This window comes from Procambarus clarkii, chromosome 21 (assembly GCF_040958095.1).
Source record: "Procambarus clarkii isolate CNS0578487 chromosome 21, FALCON_Pclarkii_2.0, whole genome shotgun sequence".
NCBI classification, from domain to species: Eukaryota; Metazoa; Arthropoda; class Malacostraca; order Decapoda; family Cambaridae; genus Procambarus; species Procambarus clarkii.
This window is the reverse complement of record NC_091170.1, coordinates 28,429,062-28,443,549: the sequence shown is the minus strand read 5'-3', so window position 1 is coordinate 28,443,549 and position 14,488 is coordinate 28,429,062. Positions and strand designations below refer to the sequence as shown.

Genomic DNA, 14,488 nt, shown 5'->3' with positions numbered 1-14,488 from the left:
AAGTTTTTTGGTGTTACGAATTTAAATTTTGTTCTGAAACAGAGAGAAGGGGGGATAGGGAATAAAATAAAAAGGGAAGTGAAGAGGAGAGAGATATGCTGGAAGAGAAGGAAGGAGAAACGGAAGAAGGGTTGGGGAAGAAGAAAAGTGGTGAGAATGGGAGACGGGAGGGAGGGAGAGAGAGAGAGAGAGAGAGAGAGAGAGAGAGAGAGAGAGAGAGAGAGAGAGAGAGAGAGAGAGAGAGAGAGAGAGAGAGAAAGAGAGAAAGAGAGAGAGTGGATAAGGAGTAGAGGAGAAGATTGTGAGGGTGGAGAGGGGAAAAGAGGGTAAAGAAAAGGGTAGGTGAAAGGTAGAGAGGGGAGATGAGGGAGAGGGGAAGATACGGAGGATCTAGGAAGAGAGACATGAAAAAAGTCGGGAGAGAGATGAGTGAAGTGATGAGAGATTGGAAGAGAGGGAAAGAGAAAAAGAGAGTGGGGGAGGAAAAGAGGAAGAAAGGGGGAGAGAGACCAGGGGACTGCCGGGTACTCAATTTAGTATGTATACGGAATAACTAGAAATTAAATCGTTAATAACTGTTGCAGCACTTGAGCCTTGTTAGGGCATTGTGAATTGCTTGACTGGCAGTTAAGCTGTAGACAATGTACGGACAAGGCAAAAGTGCTCTAGCTAATATAATCTTAATTGAGCTTATTCCACATATTAACAGCAAGATATTTTTTATCTTGTGTTGCATATATATATATATGTATATATATATATATATATATATATATATATATATATATATATATATATATATATATATATATATATATATATATATATATATATATATATATGTATATGAGTGTTATATTTGAGTGTATAATTCTGTATAATTGAGTGTGTGTGTGTGTGTATTTTTTATTACAGAAGGTAATCAAAATACACGCTAATTATATCACCGATTTAAAAGTTGAAAAATATAATATGACAATATATTTTAGTCTTTTGAAAAAAAGGAGGTATCGTAAAATGTGTTTGTTCTCAGCTTATCAGCCAGAATTTGGCCTTATCAGCAATGAAAAAAACCCACAGAATTTGTGATAAACACAACGGAAAAAAACTTCCAGCCAAAATGTTTTCAGGTCAATACGAATTGAGTGTATTTTCATGCATGTCATTCTCATGTTATTCTATTTTAAAGTTTGAGGTAAATCCTATAATTTTTGTTTTTTACCGGATGATAATTTAAGCTAAATAACAAAGTATAAATAGATAGTTCTCAAATTGATTTTAGGAAGAGTAGCAAATAAAATACCATTTGTTTTGTGCTTCTGAAAACAAGATTATAAAATTCCAATCATTGTTTATGTATAAAAGTAACTTCAGATGCTGTTTACCCTGCAGTCAAAAAGGAAAACAATTCTGGTTAAATGCGGAGTTCTGAATGTTTTCTGGCAAAGTCTGAAGCTGAATCAAGTTGCATATTTTTGGGCCTCTGAACATTTTTAGTTCCGTGTTTTGTATTTTGAAGATAAATAACGTTGTGATAATTTAGTTTAGTTGGAGGGGAAAATAAATAAATTTCATTCTAAAATTCAATGAAACCTTTATTTTTATGTATTAATAGTTCATTATGCTCCATTTCCCTCCATATTGTAATTGGAATGTAATTGGAATTTATTTACCTTTTAACCAAATACTGGAGATGTCCTAGAGTCCAATACTGAAGGAATACATATGGGTTGCCATTTTTATATGAATAGTGAATATTATTTGAACACTAACACAGGATATTTGATAAAGAGTAGAGTTTGGCTCCCTCGATTGTCAGTGTCGGGTTCCAGACACTATTGGGTGCTTACGTTTCATCGCTATATCGTATAGCATGGAGCGTGTATGCCTGTGTACATTCGTTTGTGTGTGGTTGTGTGTGGTTTGCATCTGTGTGTAAGATTTTTATGTGTCTAAGTGTTGGTTGTGTATGTTTTTGTGCAATCATCGAGTCGTGTTTGTCCGGTCGAGCAAACTACTGCAGTTGTTTCACATCTTTCTGCTTTATATGATATGATTTTAAAATAATAAATGGAGATTGCCTGAGTTACCTCATTATACTTCATACAACAATTTTTTGGCTCACAATAAACTAATGTTTCATTACTGCTCTATTTCTACCCAAGTCTCGAGGTTACATTAATACATTGTTTCTTTCCTCTTGACACCTCTCATGTTTTACATCCCAGTTAATTCTTCTATGAATCGTATGTCGTGATCATGTCCTTTTTATATATTTTTTTCTTGCTAATTGAGGTCAAGCTTCTTCAGTCTTTCTTTAAACGCTAACCCACTCAGTTCTTGAACTAATTTTATTGCAAGCCCCTATTTTCTACTGGTTATTTTTCTCTTCCTTAATCTTCAAAGCATGTCAAACAATGACATCTTCCATCATGTCTTTGTACATCATGTCTCTCAGCTCGTTATTCCATGTTATTATTCCGAGGAATTTTGTTAATAGTGTTTATTTCTCTTCCCCTGTGCGGTAGTCTCTCTTCACTTACTCGACCTTATGTTTTGTTTCTTTCCTGAACTAAATACCAGCGCACAAGGATCGCTGGTTCCAAATAGTTCTCCATAGACCATTGCCCATCTCATTGTGTGTGAACTTAATGTTCATCAAGCTGTAATGTGTCTGTCAATCCATTCACCAGGTCAAGTCTTTACGAGTCACCCTCCGCCCTTCACAAGTAACTAGGTAACCTGTTCCCCTCTGAAGACCTCGTGTCTTTTGTATTCCTTGCCACAAAGTGACCAGGATAACACTCCGTGACTTCTGTTAGATTAAACCTTCCCGCCTCGAGGCTTCTTGACGGGTCTGTCAACTCCCAGTCTATTTCACCTTGATCAAAACGTCATGTGAGCTTAGTGTGTGTGTTTGTGTGTGTGTGTGTGTGTGTGTGTGTGTGTGTGTGTGTGTGTGTGTGTGTGTGTGTGTGTGTGTGTGTGTGTATACTCACATAGTTGCTTGCTCTTTAGTAGCAGTATATATTTGTACTTGGTGTTATTGTTGTATGGTGTGAATTTAAATGTATGTTTATGAGTATGTTTTTGCATGTATGTCTGTGTTTTCGAACATATGTCCGGTGCATGTCTGATACTCTTGCGTTGTAGCCATGAAAATGTAGGCATTTTCGGGGCCACATTTTTAGGACTCAGGCTCAGTCCATTTAAAAACTCGATTACCGTGCATGTAATAATTAAAGCCACCATCCCATCCACTTACCACCCTCTGTGTATAACCTGAAACAGAACATCATCTTCTACATACCCAACTCCTCCCCAATTCCGAACAGAACATCTCCCCAATTCCGAACAGAACATCGTCTTTAAACAGACCCAACTACCCTAGTTTCGAACAGAGCACCGTCTCTGACATCCCAGCTTCGCCACTCCAACACGTCTAAATTCTTCTATTAGCCCAAGGTATTAGGGATTGTAACTATAATTAAATAATGATGACCAAAACCACACATGAGAAAATTGATAAACATCGTCCTTTCGGTCCTTCCTGGACCATTATCAAGTCCTAATTATATAATCTTGCAAGACAAAATGCAGAGTAAACAACTTTAAATCCACTTAGTGATCACAGTAAACACGGCATGCACTAAACATCGGTATATCAGAAGAATATATATATAGTTATCGCTCGGAATAGTAAAACGTTTTGCATGAAATTGGCGTTATTATTGTTACCAAGCGCAAATACCTTTAATCAGACTGTATATATAATATTTCTCAGTTATAGCTAACTTTTTTTTATTGAAAACACAACTAAACTGACCGAAAATATATTGAAGGTCATATTCGTCTTTGTCTATGATTAATACCTTTTATCTGACGGCAAATAAACTGTTATATCAGAAGCACTTTTGCAGCACTTTTTGTAGAACTTATCTTGCAGCTGGTATTGAAAGGTCAAGCCCGGGTACCTGGGATAAAACAACTACAACCACCCTCACAAAGACCTTGCAAATTTAAACAGTAGTTTTATAGTTGTGATTTTTTTGTATTTTTTATTTTTTTTTGGAATGTTGTGTGCTGGAATTTCTGTGTTCTGATGCTGCTTCTGCTGCTGATAGGTTATTGGTTTTAAGTCAACTTTGTGTTTTGGAGTTATTGTATTTGATCTTGTGTATTGGATATCTGACGATTTTGTATCGTGGGTCTGACTTCAGTTGCCCCCGCCAGCTCTGCTGCTGTGAAGAACTTTCGAATTTATGTCAATGAAATATCAAAAAATAGTAGGATATTAAATATTTAAATTTTGTTGGTTCATTGGTTGATATGACAAGGAGGGCAAGACTACTGGCAAGCATTCTCACCATAATGGTTGATTTATATATATTACAGGAAGACTAGAAGCAACCACTTTCAGTCTTTTTATTGAATTATATAGGAAAGACAATGACCAGCTATTTTCCTCAAACAAAAACAAAAACATTCTGTCTTCTCTTTTATATGTTTCTACTTTTCATCACTTGAGGATCGTGTTTAATAAGACATGTTTACCTTAAATTTGCTGGCATTGTCTGTGCTAGAAATGTGTATCTTAGAGTATAATAGAAAACTGAAGAACAAATGAGAAAGACCACGTTGTTTGGTACAGACAAAACAATGAATTTTTGTTTTGGTTTAAAGTACTGAGAAGTGGAATCCTGTTTGGTTCCCTCCAAATCCAACGACTTAATTCCCCAAGATTCAATCTACAACAGCTGACTAAATTCCACGTACCTATTTACTAATGGGAGAACAGGCTTGAGGCAACGTTCTTCAGTGCCTCGTCGTGCCCAGAGATTAAACAAAGTACCATTCGGCCGTGAGACAAGAAAACCTGGACTAATAATCATTAACGTATGGTTAGGAGACCTCGTTTAATTTGGTAAAGATTTTCACACTAATGGCAATTCAAGACAAAATAATTGTTACTGAACTTTTCTAGCATTTCCCCTTCACTGGTTGGGACGAACCGTTCAGATAATTTTCATGGTAATAGTTTTATTTTCTAGCTAATTTGCATCATTGGCATTCGTTTAGTTTGTTGATGAGTTCGAGCTTGATGGTTATCATCAGAGTGCTGATTGTGTTGCTGCTAAGCTTTTGTTGCAACCAACGCTGTTGCTGCCATTGTATGGCAATAACTGCTGCTGCTACTGTTGCTGGTGTTGAATGTATCCATCTGGTCTTGAAACTTCTGCTACTTCTGTGTGGCTTAAACTGTTGCGGCTGCTTCTGAAGCTGCCGTTGTATGGGCAAAAACTGGTGCTGCTGCTATTGTTGCTGTCATTGTATAGATGTAACTGTTGCTGCTACTATTGATGAGGCTGTATAGGTTTAGCTGCTGATTCTACTGTTGGTGCCTTTGAATGGGTATAGTTGGTGCTGCTGCAGCTTGTATTACCGTTATTTTGTCTAATATGACCGTTGTTTTAAATGCTACCAGCCGAAAATTTTGTGCTGCTGCTGCTTTTGTTACTGTTGTCACTGCTCTTCTTTATACAGATAATTATGTAGTTAATAATGCTAGAACTGCTGTTGCTGCGACTGCTAATACTACCACTACTTATTTTAGCATTACCATTCCTTCTGCTACTGCTACTTCAACTACTATCATCACTACTACCAATACTACTACTGCTGCTGCTGGTGTTGCTCATTTACTGCTGACATATTCACGACAAGATTGACGCATTGCGACCATAGCTAATTAAAGGCTCAATGTCTATTATGACATTATTCGTGCAACGTAGGTCAGCCCTCTGTTGCAACAGGCTAATATTAGGTTGCATTATCATTGCTGCTTTTGTTATGCGTTATGAGAAGAATGTCTATTTTCCATGTGACATATTAAAGAGACCCGAACAATGAGTTCTCTTGCATGTGCTTCAAGTTCTTTATTGAGAGTTTGGTGCAATGTGTAAATATATACTGTGTGTGTCCTGTAATAAAATTTATGTTTAGAAATCTTGTGAATTGTTCAAATATTTATATATATTATTGGATGATAAAATCGGCTTAATAGGATATGATGCATACATATACAGTATATTATATATATATATATATATATATATATATATATATATATATATATATATATATATATATATATATATATATATATATGTGTGTGTGTGAGAGAGAAGGGTAGGGAGGAGACGTGAACTGGAAGGAATTGTGGGATTAAACACAATGAACGCTTGGAAAAAATAACTTATGTAAAGCAAATTTTTCATTGTAGAGATAAAACTCCATCTTTACGTTGATTTTATCACCCAAGGAGGCCTCTTAAACTTGATCTGGACTTTCTTGGATTTTCTCTATTAATCTCATGTCTCTGAGAACTTTTACATGACAAACCTCATATAAATTGTAGTTACGATATGAATGAGACGGTTTAGAGGAGAGATGGGAACAAATAAAATCCTTATCTAATAAAGGAAGTTCTAGGGTCAGGCTTAAGATGAGATGTTGTAGGATACAATTCTCAGTTTGCAGGTTCATTAGGAACATTAGTTTTATTCCAAAGGAACTTTTCTGTTAGTTTATAAGAGAGAGAGAGAGAGAGAGGGAGAGAGAGAGAGAGAGAGAGAGAGAGAGAGAGAGAGAGAGAGAGAGAGAGAGAGAGAGAGAGAGAGAGAGAGAGAGAGAGAGAGAGAGAGAGAGAAAGAGAGGGGGTAGAGAGATAGAGACAGAGACAGAGAGAAAGGGTGAGAGAAAGCGATTATGGACAAAGAGATATAGATACAAATATTGAAAATATGGATATAAATGCAGATAATGTAATTCAGACGTAAATAAAAACGTTGACAGGAAAATACCTGAAAGTCCAGATATTTAACTTTAATTTATTTTAGTTTAAGAGAGCCTTTTCATTTGCTGACAGACCCTGTTTTCTCTCCCTCTCTCTCCCCCTCTCTCTCTCTCTTTCTTTCGTCTCCTTCTGTATATACCCTCCTTCTATTTTCTTTATTCTTTACAACACCAATCGCTTCATTCTTCACTAGTCTCCCTCTCTGTCACTCCCTTCCTCCATCCAGCTGCCCCCCTACTCCCTCCCTCAACCCACCGAGGCGTGACCCCTCCACTTATGTTACTACGATAGCTCCTGCCGCAGGTGTCCTGGGTGCGACGGAGGGACTGGCATATCCTCACCTCCGGCACTCTCACCTACACCAAGGAGGAGAGGTTCACAGTCCACCACCCAGAGGGCAGCACTGAGTGGACGCTCGCGATCAAGTACGTCGAATTGGCTGATGCGGGGACCTACGAGTGTCAGGTAAGTGTGGGTGTGTGTGTGTGGGTGTGGGTGGGTGTGGGGGGAGGTGTGGGTGTGGGTGTGTGTGTGTGTGTGTGTGTGTGTGTGTGTGTGTGTGTGTGTGTGTGTGTGTGGGTGTGTGGGTGTGTGGGTGTGTGTGTGTTTGAGTATGTGTGTGTGTGTGTGTGTGTGTTCACCTAGTTTTCTTGCGGGGGTTGAGCTTTGCTCTTTCGGCCCGCCTCTCAATTGTCAATCAGTAATTAACTACTAGTTATTTTTTCCACACACACACACACACACACACACACACACACACACACACACACACACACACACACACACACACACACACACACACACACATCCAGGAAGCAGCTCCGTAACAGCTTTCTAACTCCCAGGTACCTATTTACTGCTAGGTAACCGGGGCATCAGGGTTAAAGAAACTTTGCCGATTTGTTTCTGCCTGGTCCGGGAATCGAACCCGGGCCACAGAATTACGAGTCCTGCGCGCTGTCCAGACCCCCAGATCCACACACTGTGAGAGAGAGAGAGAGAGAGAGAGAGAGAGAGAGAGAGAGAGAAATTGTGTGTATGTATGAATGTGTTAAATACCATTTAAAAGGTATTACTTACTTAAAAGGGTTACTTAGTAAACAAATATATAATATATCGATTTGACCTTTGAGTAGTATTTAGAAGAATGCATCTATTTTTACGCCTGTATTTACGAATTATGCACCAATTTTTACACCTGCATTTACGAGTTTTCATCAATTTTTACACCTGCATTTACGAATATGTACCTATTTTGACACGTACTTGGCAACATGCACTTATTTTTAGCTATGCATACACGAAGCTTCTTATTCTAGACCTTTATTTACACTTTGTTACTGAGGAAATCTTTCACTTGGATCAGTAAGCCGAAGTAACGAAGCGCCTGAGCTTAGCTTCCACGTCTGACAAATCCCAGGAATTCCATTCATGGCCGGACTCTCCCATCTGGCAATCAGCTGGACCAGTATTTCCAGCTGAAGCTTAGTGTTAATTGGGCAGTGGGCAGGTGGATGTCTCAGCATGCTTAGTTGTTGGTGGTGGGTGGTGATGGATGTTGTGGTTGGGTGGGGGGGGGGGGTGGTGGTGCTCTTAGTGGTGGTGATGTGGTTGGGATGAGTACTGTTTTTAAGGTAGTGATGCTATTGGTATGATGGTGTAGGTGGTAGTGTAGATGATGTTGGTGGTAGTGTTGGTGGTGTAGTTGGTTTTAGTGGTGTAGGTGGTGTTAGTGGGGGGTGAAGGTGATGTTGGTGGTGTTGTAGATGGTGTCCATCGTGGTGAAGGTGTTGGTGATTTTAGTAATTGTGTTTACCTAACGGAGCTTATCTATAACTGACTACAGAGAAGAAATGTATAGCTCTCAGTGGCCCGCCTACTAGCTATGTTGGTTGTATCTCATAATTCTAGCTTTAGGCCGGCGAAATTCTTGATCGAATCTGACCATTATTTTGTGAATCGCTGTTGCTTGCAGATTTTTTTCAGTGCATTCCAAGTTTTAATTATCCGAACAAGCTATGACTTTTTCCTTACATTTATTTTACTTCTTAACGGTTGCAGACTTCACCTGTGTCCTCCTTTCCTACTTTCCTTTTAAAATTATTTCATTTATTAAATGAAATAATTTAAAAAAATTAAGACAGGCAACTTAGTATCAAAATAATTATATGAAATTTATGCTAAAATATCTAAAGTTTAATATTTAATAATGCAAACTGCTAAACTCAATGGAAAATTACATAGCACAAGATTTTGTAAATTTCACCACACCCATCAGCCAGTTCTGCTCAGACAAAGATCAATTAAAATTAAAAAGTCAATATTTTCCACCGTCAACAGAGTCACTTACATATTATTAGCATATAATTATTTTAATCTCGTAAGTGCTCCTTAACAGATATTGCAAAGGATAAATTTCCCATGGAATTCGTTAATGCTTAAGGCAAATATAATAATACAAATATTTATTATATATATATATATATATATATATATATATATATATATATATATATATATATATATATATATATATATATATATATATATACATATATATATATATAAATATATATATATATATATATATATATATATATTATATATATATATATATATATATATATATATATATATATATATAAATATATATATTTTTTTTTTTATATATATATATAATATGGAAGGGAGTACCACCTCTAGCTGGAAGAAGGGGGACCCATAGCCTCGGAGGAAACCACGCATACCGCATTAGAGGGAATGTTTAGATCCCCTCCAATACAGTTTCTGTGTGCTTTTCTCCTACCACCCCCTTCCTTTTTTATTTCTTGTGCTTTATTATGCATTTGATGGTTACAAGATATACATGGGTTGATACAAAAATAATAATGCAAAAAGGTGATTAAAGGTTATGGATCTCTTGAAAAACACAACAATGGGAAACATTGATGAATGTCACAGACGGGTTCGATCATTGTTGCAAGTCAAACACTTCTTCGAATTCCTCTGAAGTTATATATATATATATATATATATATATATATATATATATATATATATATATATATATATATATATATATATATATATATATATATATCCTCACGTGTGCCCCAAAGAATGAGGTGATTTGGTAAAAATGCTATGCCCAAGATTACTATCCGAGTGCCGGCGGTGGGGTGGTTCAAATAGCCTCGGCTATCACCTCATTTTGTCCGGTCGTGATGGTCAAGTGGATTAAGGCGTCTTGTACATACCAGTTGCGTTGCTCCTGGGAGTATGGGTTCGAGTCACTTCTGGGGTGTGAGTTTTCAGTTGCATATTGTCCTGGGGACCATTCAGGCTTGTTCGCATATATATATATATATATATATATATATATATATATATATATATATATATATATATATATATATATATATATATATATATATATATATATATATATATATTTATAGGTACTCAGCAGTGTTCGGATATATCTGTCCTTTTCTTTTCTCTCTCTCTTCCTCTTTTCTTTCCTTAAATTTTGTTTTAAATTAACTGAGAGTAGTGTTCATTAGGAATGATATTGACTTTCCTTGTGAAACAGCAAGGAAAAGATGTTACCCTACATCTTTAGATATACTGATATACAGTATAGATCTTCAGATATATACAGATACAGGCTCCGGCACACCTACCGTGTGCCGGAGCCTTGACATGTTTCCTTTCTCTCTCTCTCTCTCTCTCTCTCTCTCTATCTCTCTCTCTATCTCTCTCTCTCTCTCTCTCTCTCTCTCTCTCTCTCTCTCTCTCTCTCTCTCTCTCTCTATACAACAACTTATATCTCAAATAACTTTAATACATCCCATCTCCAGCTTCGTAAAGCACTTGGAAAAAATAGAAGGATAAAACTTCCCCTTCAAACCAAGGGCTTCGAAGTTCACGATGAGTCTTTAAGAGTTAAGTTTTTGCCCAAGATGAAGCAAGTTACGGGTTTGCTGAGTTCGTGGATGGTTCAGGACTGGGGGATAGGGAGGGAACCCCTCTTACCAGACGGCTTCTTCATCATGAATAGCAAGGATGAAATGAGGTCGGTCTCAATCCCTTCCTCTCTCTCTCTCTCTCTCTCTCTCTCTCTCTCTCTCTCTCTCTCTCTCTCTCTCTCTCTCGCTCTCTCTCTCTCTCTTTCTCACTTTTCCCCTAACTCCTTTCTTTCAATGTTGACCTAACTCTCGTACATTGTTTATAGGTACGTCCCTTTCCCTTTCCATGGAGCTGGATTAGCGTCGTGGAGCTCTGACAATTTACACAGGCAGAATAGGATGATGTTTGAGCAGAGAGAGAGAGAGAGCTATGGAGGACAGAAGGGGGAGGGACACGGCAAGACAGAAAAAGAGATAGAGAGAGAAAGTGTAATGGAGTAGAAGGAAAGTACGAAGAGAATGATGAAGAGAGTGAGAGGAAATTGCAATCAGTGAGAAAGAGATTCTGATAAAGGAAGGGGGAGAAAAACGATGGAAGATAGGAATAGGGATGGAAGGGGGCATTAATAAATAAAAGGGGTGAAAAAGGTCGAGAGAACGGGAGTGCGTGTGGGAGGGAGGCAGAAAAGTTGGGTGAAAATCAGGTACCCAACCAATCAGATAATTTGATAATCACCGAACCTGCAAGTCAGACAGCCACCGAGACAAAGTTTATATCTCTATTCCCTTTCGTTTCAGTTTCCTCTTCCACTCGCTTCTCCTCCTATTCCCCTGCACATATAGTTCCCTTCTATCTTTGATTGTTTTGCTCTAGCTCATCAGCACCTTTCAGGCTTCCCTTCATTCAATCATACTTCCCTGCATCCTTCCTTACTTTCTTTCAACCTTCTCTCTCTCCACCTCACGCTTTCCTCTCCCCCTTTCCTCTGCTTCCTCTCACACGACCAAGTTTATAACGACGGTGGCAACCTTGCATCAAGTCTCCAAGCTGCAGACATTATTGCAGGTAATCCCACAGCGGTTCAAGCTTAATTTATCATGCAGATTAAGGTTTCTTGCCACAGTATTACGGTTTTACCTTCAACCGGGCCTTGTTTTGGACATTATAATCCACACTACATTATATGATGCTAATATTTCGTAACAACGGTGCAGTGTTATCAAGCTCATGGTTATGTTTATGCCTCGGGACAACTATTGAAAAATCGTTAGATAGCACATAGAATGTATTTTGGGGGGCATTTTGGTGTAAATAAATTGTGAGAACTCTGTGATAACACATGAGGGGTGCAAAACAAAAGCATATTATATATATATATATATATATATATATATATATATATATATATATATATATATATATATATATATATATATATATATATATAAACATATATATATATATATATATATATAAACATATATATATATATATATATATATATATATATATATATATATATATATATATATATATATATATATATATATATATATATAATGTATAAATTGTACACAAACAAAATTGACGTTTTGTACTTAATTATACCAGATGTTATGACCAAAATCGGACCTAAACCATGCTAGGATACACGAAATCTTAGGATACATTTAGTAAATATATCAGACAACAAAACCTTTCTTGGGTCTAGTGTATGTTTTTCTTGGGCTACTGTTCAAAATTAAAAGTAAGAAATGGTTTGGTTTCTTTGGAGTGCCTATTTCCTCAATTTAAACCACTGTCAATATAGACATTATATGATTTGAATTAGACCGTGATATATTCTCTATCAGCATATATGTTCTGAGTACTGTGATTTATAAACGTCACCCCCTATTTGAATACAAACAAATATTGCGATTAGCTGTTGCTCTCCTAATTGGCTACCCTCACATATATTCTACACCTCACTCATTTGGCATAGGATACCCTTCACCCTATTTTATGCACTTTCCCCTATTGGCAGCACTTAATGAGTTATTCGGTTAAAATATCATAAATGAATTCGAGATAGCATTAAACTATGATAAGATCATTGACAATTATATCATATTTTGATTTAGCATCAAAAGTTGGCAGTAGAACCAAGGGAAGTTGAAAGAAAGAATTGTATGGTAACTCATATTTCCATAGTGATGAAAGTGTATGAGTGTGTAGGATGTGTTGTGGTGCAAGACTAATGTGACCTACTGTACATATATGGTGCTGTGCTAGGCTAGGGTGACACAGAGCTGAGCAAGCCTTGTGTGATGTGGTATATATATGGTGTTGAATATAGTGTGACAGAGTATATACGGTGTTGAGCATACAGTGTGACGGGGAATATGTGGAGTGGAGCATACAGTGTGGCAGGGTATATGTGGAGTTAAACATACAGTGTGACAGGGTATATGTGGAGTGGAACATAGAGTGTGACAAGGTATATGTGGAGTGGAGCATAGAGTGTGACAGGGTATATGTGGAGTGGAGCATAGAGTGTGACAGGGTATATGTGGAGTGGAGCCAGTTTACTGTGAATGGGTATACTTGAGAGAAGTGATTATGCTGAAGAATGTGTTACTAGTATGGATGAGTGTGCAGTAGAGAGAATCACCAAGAATGGAGGAGTGTTGACGAAAGAGTTAAGAATATGGAGCAGTGTAGTGAAGAAGAGGGGCCACTACAGAGAAGCCTGCTTGTGTGAGGTACCACTATAGAGGAGCATACAGAGGAGAGGTCCTAGTGAGCAGCAGGCGTGAAAATAGTGAAGGAGAAAATAGGGGAAGAACAACTAGCTTTCTCGATTTGCTGCTCCATAGAAAAATGCCAATTGTTTTGCCTCACCAGACACAAACGTACATTACAGACCTCTAGTTTTTACAAGACGCATTCTTAGCGGTTTCTCGATTCCGTAAGATATGCGACGTATTATGTGAGAGAACACATTGGGGGAGAGAAGGACGAATCGGTTTCGAGTGTCATGCAGTATGGAGGTTGAGGGGAGACGGACGAGGAAGGGAATACATGAAGAGGGCTTCACCTCGGGCCCTGGTGGACAGCAGGAGACGATGAAACAAGAATCAGGGAACATATATCGGAAAGATCACCATGAATATAGTGGAATGTGGAGCTGTTGAAGGAGGAGAACACGCTACCTGTGGGTGGAAGACCCTCCCACGTTCCCCTGTGAAGGAGGAGGACACGATATTTCATGCAGGCAAGCTCTGGCTCCCAGCTCGACCTTCGCACTGTTGTTATCAAGATAGACACACGAGATTTGTTACAGTGCTCAGGTGTGTGGTGTTCAGGTTCACGCTAACGTGTCGTGCATACAAGTGTTCTTACAAAGGGTCATATCCTTTAATTATCTCATTTTTTTAAATAATTTCAGTTCAAATTATATTGTCTCATGAACATTAACTTTCGAACTCATACTCACACATATATAAGAACTTTCAAGCATTCCTACTTACATTCACACTGATATTTATAGTCACACTAAAACAACAACACTCATACAAAAAAGAAATCCTTAATACACATACGTATACAGTATGCATACATGTATATATATATTTTTTAAACCTAAAAGTGTTTAAATAAATAATATATATATATATATATATATATATATATATATATATATATATATATATATATATATATATATATATAACATTCATT

At 37.4% G+C, this 14,488-nt stretch overlaps 1 protein-coding gene and 1 long non-coding RNA gene across 2 annotated transcripts in view; one reads left to right on the top strand and one right to left on the bottom strand.

Moving 5' to 3' along the window:
* LOC138366939 (uncharacterized) overlaps nt 1-14,488 on the bottom strand; it is a 108,185-nt gene that overhangs the window by 68,296 nt on the left and 25,401 nt on the right. The gene's annotated exons all lie outside the window — the stretch shown is intronic.
* LOC138366974 (uncharacterized) overlaps nt 1-14,488 on the top strand; it is a 66,569-nt gene that overhangs the window by 31,526 nt on the left and 20,555 nt on the right. Inside the window, exon 7 of the mRNA XM_069328382.1 lies at nt 7,148-7,321. Within this exon, the coding sequence (XP_069184483.1) occupies nt 7,148-7,321 (174 nt within the window). The remainder of the gene's footprint in view (nt 1-7,147; nt 7,322-14,488) is intronic.